Raw genomic sequence first — 11,310 nt, 5'->3', positions numbered from 1 at the left:
TTGCTGCGGCGCGGGTTCTGGCACCCGCCGGGCGCCCGCCAGCCCTCCCGTGTAGGTAGTGAGGTCATTTTTCCATGTATTCCCCCTTTTTACATACTGTATATGGAAAGACAATGAAGAGCCTTTCTGGCGTTTAACGGGAACACGTCGCCAGCCCCCAAAGTGGTCCCGTTTATTAGCGCTTCACATTAAACAACAAAAAAAAAGTGAGTCAGGATTTAGTCCTGTTAACACTAATGTGAATTTAATTTAGGAGAAGCTTGAAAATTAATGTCATTTGTTAAATATCCATTTCCCCTAAAAGGCAATTCTTTGCCAACAACAACAACAAAAAACCTCTTCTTCTATTCAATTTTTTTTTTTTTTTAATAGCCTTTTTTGGCGATATCAGCCTGGTTCAAATCACTCGACGTTCAAGGAACGGATGCCACCGGGGTTTTATGCAACAGATTGTCATTTCTCCTTTTCAAATTGAACAAAAAAATACTGTAAATCATAAAACGATTCACGGGAGGGGGATGAAGCTCCGGCAAAGCACCGGCGGCTCCGAGCGGCATCTGGCCGGGCACGGCGATGGCTCGGCAAGACCCGCTGGCTGCCGGAGCCGGGAAGCAGCCAGCGAGGGCCGGGAGGTGGAAGGGCTCCGGCACACGGGATTTTCTTCCAGCTCCGAGGACTAGAGCAAAGGCATCGGAGTAGCCGGGCTCTATTTTTGGGGGGTTTCACGGGAAAACGGGGTGAGCCGTGGGGACCACGCACCGATGCGCTGCCAGCTTGGCAAAATAATAACCACACCAAGGCTCGTTTCGGAGGAGGCTATCACATGTTTTATTATATTTTAATCTGCGAACAGCTGCTTTTCCTGCAGGGCACATCTCTGGGCGGCACGGCGCGGTGCCATGGGGCAGCCGCCAGCATCCCATCCCGCTGCCGGCGCTGCCGGCGCTGCCGGAGCCGCCGTCCCGCGCCGAGGCGAGCTGTGCTCACGGAGCCCGAGGCGGCTGACGGGGCGGGCGGGCGGCAGCCTGGAAATTAATACATTTGCCAGGTTGTCAAAACATTAATCAACGGATACAAAAATCTGGAAATGGTTGGGACAACATGTATTTGCGGAAAATATGTGTTCACACAACAAGCACACAAGATGGGAACAATTATATGAAGATGTTTTAATAATTAACCAGTATAAAACAGTTTGCTCTCCATACAGTTCTAGACAATAAAAGTGTTTGCAGTCATATTTTTCTTTTGTACAAAATTCCAGTCAATTGTTCCACAATATTTACATTGTCATTCCCTTTTCACAAAATATCTCCTTTCCGCCCCCCCCCCCCTTTTTTTTTTAAATCCAGCTTTGCTACATAAATGCTTTAGATCTCATGGATATCCCTTGATTTATTTTTAAAAAGTCTAATAAAAAAAACCCCAAAAGACATTAAATACCATTTCATATATAAAAATGCTTAGTAAAAATATAGTTTTGTTGCCCAATTAAAATATATTGCTGAGAATACAGTAAAAACTGTCCTAAAGCCCACCCCTAACGGGTGCCGACTCTTTAATGGCCCCGGCAAAGTCTTCCTAAAAGTTCCCCCCTCCCGTCCCGCAAGTTTGCCTGCCCTTGGGTTAAATACTGGGGGCAGGTCGCTTCGGTTTGTCCTGGTGGTGGTTGTTTCAGGCAGGATTTACTGGAATTGGCTTAAAAATGCCCCTTCGAGCTGGTGGGAGCTACGGCTACACCCTGCCGAGGGCTGGAGCGGGGAGCGCGGCAGGCAGGCTAGTGCTTGGGAAAGGCGTCTATCTGTGTTATATAGTTATACGGTATATCAGTGAGTTCAGCATGTTTTTTCTCTAAAAAACAAAAAAAAAAACCAACAAAAAAAAAACCAAAATAAAAAACAAACAAAAGAAAGCGATGCATTTAATGAGATACTCTAAATATTATGGAGCTCGTGGTTAAAGGAGGATGGCTTTTTGTTTTTAGAGGAGAGTCGGGGCTCTCCTGGTGAGAGCATCGGACGGCGGGGCCAACCTAACCGGTGATGCAGGGGCTATAGTAAACAGCACTGCTGGCATCGGACAAGGCGGATATCAAGCTGCTCTCCTCGCAGGAGATGCTTCTAGGAGTCACTTTGGACAGGGAGACATGGTAAGGGAGTCCCGAGGCTTCGGGACGAGTCCTGCTCATGTTCAAATACTGGTCAAACTCGTTGCGGTCAACGTCTGTCCACAGCTCGGTTTGGTTCAAGTGATCCACGCTCTCCATGTGGTGGGCTTCAGGTGGGGGCGAGAGCTGGCCCAGGTGGGCGGAAAGCCCGTTCTGAGGTCCGGAGCACATCTGGTTGTAGTATATGCTGGAGGGATGGGGAGTCCTCATGGCGTCGGCCAAGTGCGAGGGGGTCTGCGCGTAGGGCACCGCCACGTCCCGCCCCATGCACTTCTCCTGGGGAAACTCCATCTGGTGATGGTGGTGGTAGCCGCGAAAGGGCATCATGTTGCAGTCATCCTGCATGTGCGGAGGGAAAAACGCCGGCTCGGTCTGTTCCAAGACATCCAAGGGAGACATCTCAGGAGTTGGCAAGCCATAGTTTTCAATATCCGACCCCATGGAGTGGAGTTCTCTGAAGTGGTTAAGTGGGGGAGGCTGGGGGTGGCCCGGCTGGCTGCCGCCATGGTGACTCATGCTGAAGTTGTCACTGCAAGGCTGGGAAAGGTTATGCAGGAGGATATTGGGTTCCATCCTCTTGATTTTCTTGGCTTGCTTCTTTCTCCTTGGGCGGTACTTGTAGTTGGGGTGATCCTGGAGATGCTGGATTCGCAGCCGCTCTGCCTCTTCCACGAAGGGACGCTTGTCGCTGGCGCTCAGCGCTTTCCACGACTGGCCTGGAAGGGGAAAGCGAAGCTCTGTGACACCGGCTCGGCCACCCGGCACTGGCCGGGGCACGGGGGCACCCAGGGAGAGGGTATCCTTGGGGTGAGAAGGGCTCCCTCGGATGGTTCGGAGCTTGAGCGGGGTCCCGGTGCTGGCACGAGGAGAGGCTGGGGAATGGGAGCCCAAGCAGGGCTGTCCCTGCGTCCCAGCAGCGGGCTCGGGCTGTGCCCAGCACTTCAGCGCAGCGGGAGAATGGAGGTGCGAAGCCCCGGGGGGGCTGCGGCAACCCCTCTGCCAGGGCTGGAGATTCTGCCTCCCGCTGCCCCTCGGCACAGCCCAGTCCCTGGCGTGCCCGCTTCCCTGCATCCCGCATCCGCAGCCCCGCACCTCTGCAGCCCCAATCGCCCATCCCCAAACCCTGCACCCCGCAGCCCCGTATCCTGAATCCCATGTCCCCGCACCCCGCAGCCCCGTGTCTCCGCATCCTGCTGCCCCGTCTGGCCATATCCTGCTTCCCGTAGTCCCGCATCCTGCAACTCCGTCTACCCATATCCTGCTTCCCGTGTTCCCACATCCCGCATCCTACAGTCATGTATCCCGCATCCTGCAGCCCTGTATTCCCATATCCTGCATCCCCGCAGCTGTGTACCCCACAGCGCTGCATCTCTGTATCCCGCAGCCCCGTTTCCCTGCATCTCGCATACATCCAGCTCTGTATCCTCACAGCCCACAACCCACAGCCCCATATTCCCACATCCTCTAACACCATATCCCACAGCCCTGTAGCGCTGCACCCCACAGCCCTTGATCCCACAGCCCTGCATCCTTGCAGCCTGCAGCCGGCATCCCTTCGTCCCATATCCCTACAGCTTGCATCCCGCAGCTCTCAAACCTTGCAGCCCGCAGCCCTGCATCCCGCAGCTCCATATCCCGCAGCACCCTATCCCTGCATCCCGCAGCACCCCATCCTTGTAACCCAGCTCCTGCACCCCCATATCCTTGCAGTCTGCATCCCGCAGTCCTGTACCCTTGCAGCCTGGCTAGCACAGCCCCGTATCCTTGCATCCCATGTCCCGCTGCCTCGTATCATTGCAGCCTGCATCCCACAGCCCTGTATCCTTGCAGTGCACATCCCAAAGCCCCGTACCCCTTCATCCCGCACTCGCAGCCCTGTATCCCTGCATCCCACTGCCCTATACCCCTGCAGTCCGCATCTCCAGCCCTGTATCCCTGCATCCCGCTGCCCTGTACTCTTGTAGCCCACATCCCCAGCCCCATACCCCCACATCCCCACCCCCGTACCCCCACATCCCTGCATCCCCAGCCCCGTACCGCTGCATCCCCAGCCCCATATCCCCACTTCCCTGCCTCCTCAGCCCTGTTTTCCCGCATCCCTGCCTCCTCAGCTCCATACCCCCACATCCCACAGCCCTGCACTCTTGCAACCCACATCCCCAGCCCCGGACCCCCGCATCCCTGCCTCCTCAGCCCCGTACCCCTGCATCCCTGCCTCCTCAGCCCTGTTTCCCCACATCCCTGCTTCCTCAGCCCCGTACCCCCGCATCCCGCAGCCCTGCACTCCTGCAGCCCGCATCCCCAGCCCCGTACCCCCGCATCCCTGCCTCCTCAACCCCGTACCCCCGCATCCCACAGCCCTGCATTCTTGCAGCCCGCATCCCCAGCCCCGTACCCCCACATCCCTGCCTCCTCAGCCCCTTCCCCCTGCATCCCTGCCTCCTCAGCCCTGTTTCCCCGCATCCCTGCCTCCTCAGCCCCATACCCCCGCATCCCGCAGCCCTGCACTCTTGCAGCCGCATCCCCAGCCCCGTACCCCCGCATCCCCACATCCCCAGCCCCGTACCCCGCATCCCCGCCTCCCCAGCCCCACACCCCCGCATCCCGCAGCCCTGCACTCCTGCAGCCCGCCTCCCCAGCCCCGTACCCCCGCATCCCCGCCTCCCCAGCCCCGCACCCCCGCATCCCGCAGCCCTGCACTCCTGCAGCCCGCCTCCCCAGCCCCGTACCCCCGCATCCCTGCCTCCTCAACCCCGTACCCCCGCATCCCGCAGCCCTGCACTCCTGCAGCCCGCCTCCCCAGCCCCGTACCCCCGCATCCCCGCCTCCCCAGCCCCGCACCCCTCCTCCCGCAGCCCGTCCCGCTCACCCAGCATCTTGCTGAGCACGGCGTTGTGCAGGTCGGGGTTCTGCTGCGCCAGCCGCTTGCGCTCATCCTTCGCCCAGACCATGAAGGCGTTCATGGGCCGGCGGATGCGGGAGTCCTCGCCGGCCTTGCCCTCGGCGCGGCCCGCCGGGGGGCTGTATCCATAGCCCGGCTCGGGGCTGGGCGTGCGGCTGGGGGCCGCGCCGGGGGCCGCGCCGCCGGGGCCGGGGCCGAAGGCGAAGCCGGGCTCGGGGCTGGGCGTGCGGCTGGCGGGGGAGGCGGCTCCCGGGGGGCGCGGGAAGGCGAGCCCGGGCTCAGCGGCCGGCACGGCGGCGGTGACCCATGAACAGTCGCCCCGAGGTTGCGATATCTCCTCTCGGCAGTAGTTAGACTCAGATATATTCATTCCAGCTGGACAGCACTTTGTGTCCGACCCGACCGGGTGCCGGAGAGAGAACCGGGTCCCGCCGCGTCCCACCGGGTCCAGCAGCCGCCGAGCAGCAGCCCCGCCGCTCGCCTCCCTCGCCTGCGCTTCGGGGGGATTTGGGGTCGGCTTGTTTTGTTTTGGTTTCTTTTCTTTTTTTTCCTCTTTTATTTTTTTTTTTTCCCCCTTTCCCCCCCAAAAAAAACTTTTGGGATGATGCTGGGCTGGAAGGGGCAAAATATAGCCGGGCTGGACCAATCAGCGGGGCGGAGGGGAGGAGGAGGAGGAGGAGGACGAGAGGGAGAGAAGGAGGAGGAGGAGGAGGAGGAGGAGGAGAAGAGGGGGAGGAGGAGGAGGAGGAGGAGGAGGAGGAAGGGGGGCGTCCCCAGGCACCAGCAGGAAGCGCCACCCGGGGAGGGCCGGGCTGGGACCGGTGTGGACGCTGCTGCCCAGTTCCCTTCCTTCCAAGAAGGAGGGTTGTTAATTTTTTCTCTGCCTTCTTTTCCTTTCTTTCTTTCTTTCTTTCTTTCTTTTTTTCTTCTTTTCTTTTTTTTCTTTGCAAGCTCCTTTTCTGGCTACTTGCGATCTGCCCGCGCCTCCCACAGCCCCGCCGAGCCGAGGCAGGGAAGTGTTTAGATTTGCCTGCCAGGCTGCCTGTTTGCAGGCGGACAGGGATGCTTGGGGCTTTGCGTTTATTTTTCTTATGACTTATTTCGTGTGTGTGTTTTGGCCAGCATTCCCGGCCCGGGGTCGGGAACCGCCCTGGGGTGAAGGCAGGGGCGAGCCCTCTTCCCCCGGCAATTTTCTGGTGGGAATTTCAGTGCCGGGGGGAGAACCGGCTCTTTGCTTTTAAGCACCGTCCACATGAAAAGAAACGCGTTTCCAGCCTGTCAGCCTAGGGACTGTTGAGGAATGGTGGGTTCACCGGCAGCTGGGTGATCGCGGCTAAAATCTGCCTCCCGAGCTGCGCTGCTGGGGCTGGCACGGCCGTGGCATTGCCGCACGCGCCGTGGGCACGGCAGCATACCCATGGCACGCTGCCATCGGCAGCCGCGGAGAAGCAGCGTCAGGTCACTGCTTTGCTCGCTCGGCTGCCGTCCAGCAGAGATTTGCAGTGCCAAGAGCCAGGCTAGGTGGTCTGAAGGTCCTTCCTGCCCTTGGCACGGAGGAGTTACGAACTCTGCAGGACCCGTTTGCAAGCAAGGAGATCTGCTTGCACACTGTCCCTGCTCCCTGACACCCCCCAGGCAATCGGGCTGACGTGTGAAAGATGCCCCAGCTCCGAGTATCTGCCTCCAAGCCCCCTCCGACTGCGGACATGCCCGAGACCCCAGCCTGAAATCTGAACCTCAGCGTTAGGAAGACTTGGGTCACCAGGTTGCGCAAGAGCCCAGCTCCCAGCCTCCTCGCAGCGGTGGGGTATTGCATGCCATGGTTTCTGTGTGTCTGGAAGTGATTTGAAAAAGCCGATCTGCTGTTAACCCTAAACAAAACAAAGGCCTTAAAAAAAAAAAAAAAAAATCTTGTCTCATTTATTCTTCAATTGCTAGCCAGGAGTGACAGAGGTTTCGGGCTAGATTTCCTTCACGTTCCTGGAGCCTCTTATTAATATTTTGCAAGAGCAAATCAGCACCAGTCCACGGGAGAGCCCGTACGGCTGCAAGGAGCCGCCTCTCCGCTCTCCCTCGTCCTGCCCTGGCCGTACAGCCAAGGAAGGTGCTGGAGCATCGCCACGCCGGAGGAGCAGCCGCGTGCCACCACCCGGAGCCGAGCCCCTGAGCCGCCGGAGGCTTTGGCTCTTTGCCCCTGCCCTGGGAGCAGCAAGGTGGGTGCTGGGGGGAGCTGGGGACCCCCAGCCCAGGGCCTGTGGCTGCTTGTGGGGTGAAGCGAGCAGCCTTCGGGGCAGTAGGTTTGGGCAGCTGCTGGGGATGTCCCAGGAACATCCCCCACCACCGATGCTGGCCCTTCTCCCAGGCTTTGGCCGAGCACGCGGTGCTTTTCCCTGCCGCATCCACCCTGCGCCTCCCACATGGCCCCAGCAGCATCCTTGGCCTCTGGGCAGGCTCAGAGCTGTCCTGGAGCCATGGTTGGATCTGGTGCCACCAGTTGGCATTGGGGACGTGGTGGGGATGAGCTGCAGCCGGGTGGGAGTTGGGGCAGCTCAGATTTTCCCTGCCCTGGAAACGATGCTAAGAGCCGGGGCAAACCCTCCCGGGGGAGGCAGATGCAGAGCCTCGTGCCTGCTGTGCTTGCTCTGTGCAACCACTGCAAGCGTGGGCCTCCTCCGCACGGGATGGCAGTGGGCTCACGATGCTTTCCTTATGCCGGGGTGGCACGGCGTGGGGGATCAGAGCAGTGCTGTTGTTCCTGTTGCACTGGGGTATTTTGGGACCTCCTCTGCCCAGGGAGCAAAGCCGGGCACTTCGACCCCAGAGCATGCATGCGGTGCAAACCCTGCCTCATAGTGTGTCTGCAAACCCTGCCTTGCAGTGCATTTGCTGTTGGTGCTGCATCCCGGTGCGGGAATGAGGGGGAAGAGCCAGAGAGGGTGGTGGAGGGGGAAAGGAAGGGCATGGCTGCTGGAGGAGGAGGGATGAGAGCTGCAAAGCAGGGAGAGAGGGGAAAGAGAGCTGCGAGGCGGGATGGAGCAGCGTCCAAAGCACCCAAAAATGCCTGGACTGGCCCAGGAGGGGCATGGAGGGGCCGCGCTGCCTGCCTGCATGGGCAACGCCACACCGCTTTGCTCCCCCTCTCCACAGCCAGCACCCACCCGGAGAGGGAAAGCACTCTCACCCAGCCGGGGTGTGGGGTGAAGCACGCAGGGTCTGTGCCCGGCTCAGCTTTCCTGGAGGGGACAGACACACAGAACCCCTCCTTCCTCCCCGCTGCCCAGGGGACGGGGGTATGCGGCACCGGGCGCTGGCGAGCAACTGGCCCCGGCTCCTCACCGGCCACATCTGCGGCGGCGCGCAGGGAGGAAGCGCTGGACATCCCTGGGCAGAGATAAGATCGGCGTGCGCGCCAGCTGGGTGACCTCTCCCTGCGCCCTCCTCGCCGGGCCTGGCGTCGGGCGAGCTGGACCCCGGCCCGGCACACAACCTCAGGAGTTGTCTATTATTTTTTTCTTTTTTTTCCCCTTCTTTTTTCTTCCCCCTCCTCTCCCCCCCCCCCCCCCAGTTTTATTGGGCTGGCGGCTTGCCGCCCCCACCCCGGCCCCCGGTTTCCCTTCCTAGCATCCCGCGCAGCCCAGCACCACACCTAGCAGAGGAAGCGTGGCGGGGACGGCAGCCTCCGCTCCCCAGCACAAAGGCATTTTCCCTCCCCGCCCCCAGCCCGCGCCTCTGGCTGCCGGTTATTCCTCCCAACCAGGTCCGACGCCGAATTCCCACCCGCCTAAAAATAGATGCGGCACCACCTGGACCATCCCAAGGGGTCTCGGGGATTTGGGGGCTCAAAGGGGGGTGGTGGGGATGGCAAGAAGGTAAGAGCGAGCGTTGCTGGCTGAACCCAATGGTTATTTCTGCTGCTGACGGCTGTGCAGGAGCCCCAGGCTGGGCTAGGGGCTGTGCAACTAAATTCAAGGGATTTACCCCCAAAATTTGCATCCAGGTTACAGAGGTGGCAGGTGAATGCTGGCAGGGCCCCCGCGGCACAGCAGCAGCAAAGCCCCGAACCGTGATGGGAAAATTGCTTTTTATTCTCATTTTGCAGAAGGTGCAAGGCACAAGGGGAGCAGTCTGTGGGGCAGGGGCAGGAGCAGGATCCGTCCCTGGGCCTGGGTGCGGGCACTGCACCCTCCTGCGGTGGCCAGCGCCTCCTTCACTCGCTCACACAGACCAGCCTCGCTTCTAGATGTGTTCACACCGCTAATGAATTAATCACCATGCAATTACCGGTGTGGGGCTGGTGCCGTGGTGTGTCCCGATTGGATGAAGGAAAGATTTCACAGGAAGAGATTTCTTATTAATTACAGCTAATAAATATCTTTAGGCCACACGGCACAGGTACCCGGAGCGGTGCAGCCAGGCGGGATGGATGTGACCTACACCCATGCCTGCTTCTTCATCCCGAAGGAGATGCCCTTTACCAGGGCGGCTGAGGGGAGCGGGGACATTCCTCACGCAATGTGGGGGGACCCGTGCAGGGCTGCCCAGGCCGGCGGCTCCCCCGGCACCCCGAGAGGTGCCCCCGCGCCAGCAGGTCCCGCGGGCTCCCCCAGGGCCGGGGCTGCTGCAGCCTTGCTGGAATAAAAGCTTCCCGAAGAAAGGCGCTTCCTGGAGAGCAAAGGACTCGGGGCTGGGGCTGTGTGTGAGCCCTGCCGGGAGGCTGAAGTCATCTACTGGGAAACGCTCTGCTTTTCGCTGGAGCCTCCCTTTTTCCAAGGCCCAGCTCAGCGCCCGGTTTCCTCGTTAACAAATAGTTCAGTGGGTCAGGCAGAGCTGGCAAGCACCGAGCAAGCCAGCCGGCTGAGGCGCGGCAGACGTGGTACGGCATCTGTGTTAAGAGCATCCCAGCAGCAGCCGCCACATGCCCGTACAAGGGTGACATGTCCCCTGTGTCCCCAGCCGGGGACTGGACTCTTTCCCACCCAAGTCAGGGCAGGTGGAGAACGGGTGGTCGTGGTCAGCCCCAGCCCCAGGAACGGCCGGCTCAACTGTTTTCTGCTCATTTGCTCTTTTTCTTGGCTTCCAGCTCCATCTGACAAGTGAAGGGCACCAGGGACAGTGGAAACGTGCCCTAGGCTACAGTGGCTCTCTGCCCTGGGAGCATGCCAGCCCGGGTGCTTGCTGTCACCCTGCCCTGCTGCCACCCACGCTGGCAGGTCCCCGACGGCTGCGGGGCTGAGCCGGGAGTGCGGTGCGGACCGCGCCGGCCAAGCCCAGCAATCAGGCACCGCATCCGAGGAAGCGGAGAAAGTTGTCTTTCTTTTTCAGCTCTTTTCAATAACCAGAGGTCAGCTTTGTTTATACAGGATTATAACTGGAACGACAACAGCAATACCCATTGTGTGAGCAGCAAAACCCACAGCTAACCCGAAAAAGACGATTGCTCCACACTGGCGCGGCCATCGCAGCCTCCTGGGCAGTGGCCGGAGCCCTTGGTCCTCGCCAGGGCCGTCCTGCCTCCCCTTCCCCTGCCTTTGCCCTGCCACGGCCCCTTCTTGCACAGCCCTGGCTCTCCGGTGATGGTCCCACCAGCTTGGGGTGCCGCACTTCCAGCCGCATCACCCCGTGTTTGCTCCCCGACCTGCTCCCCATGAAACCTGGGGTGCAGCCCCCATGCCCCAAGTGTGAGCGAAGCTGCTGCAAATCCCACCCGCGGTGCTTAAGGCCAGGCTAACGCTGGGGAAAGGCTTCGGCACGGTGCGGGGCACAAGGAGGGCTGAGCGTGCCGGAGCGCGCAGGGCATGCACGCTGGCTGGAGTCGCTTCCCCAGCAGCTGATTGCAGAGGCAATCATTGCTTTAATACCCGGTTCCCATCACAGAGAGAGCCCAGGCTTTTAGGAAGGAAAGTCTTACACTTCTACCAACTATTTCAAGACTCCCATAAACACATTTTTGGTTCAGCACTAATGAATTACCTCAATGCAGAGCTACTCATGCCAAATACATGAATACAGAGTGTAGAAAAGCCGCTGAGAAGTAGATTTGGCTGCCATTCAGCTGCTCCGATCGGCACAATTTCTTTTCTCGATTATAGCAAGAAAATGCGCTCTGCCTGTGGCACCGCGTCCTCCCAGGAACAGGCAGCTGGCCGACAGTTGGGCTGTGCAGAGCCTGGGCACGCCGGGGTTATTCGCTGCTTCCATCACTCGAATTGGCACAAAATGCTGCTCGCTGGTGTCTGTGCAG

General features: G+C 59.7%; 1 protein-coding gene across 1 annotated transcript; it reads right to left on the bottom strand.

Annotated features, from left to right (window-relative positions):
- Positions 1–1,352: 1,352 nt before the first annotated feature.
- SOX18 (SRY-box transcription factor 18) lies at positions 1,353–5,640 on the bottom strand. Its single transcript, XM_050907299.1, has 2 exons — positions 5,037–5,640; positions 1,353–2,883 (listed from the first exon to the last, which is right to left on the bottom strand). The coding sequence occupies exons 1-2, from the start codon at positions 5,437–5,439 to the stop codon at positions 2,033–2,035; spliced, it is 1,254 nt and encodes a 417-aa protein (XP_050763256.1). The 5' UTR covers positions 5,440–5,640; the 3' UTR covers positions 1,353–2,032.
- Positions 5,641–11,310: the final 5,670 nt, after the last annotated feature.

Source organism: Gymnogyps californianus, chromosome 17, assembly GCF_018139145.2.
Source record: "Gymnogyps californianus isolate 813 chromosome 17, ASM1813914v2, whole genome shotgun sequence".
Taxonomy (NCBI): domain Eukaryota; kingdom Metazoa; phylum Chordata; class Aves; order Accipitriformes; family Cathartidae; genus Gymnogyps; species Gymnogyps californianus.
Note: the sequence above shows the minus strand (reverse complement) of the source record. Positions and strands in the feature narration are given on the sequence as shown.

Bases quoted from the DNA above. Each gene is read 5' to 3' on its own strand.
- SOX18 (XM_050907299.1), bottom strand. From the start codon at position 5,439: ATGAATATATCTGAGTCTAACTACTGCCGAGAGGAGATATCGCAACCT. The intron at 2,884-5,036 runs GTGAGCGGGACG...TTCCCCTTCCAG, and splicing joins CGTGCTCAGCAAGATGCTGG to GCCAGTCGTGGAAAGCGCTG.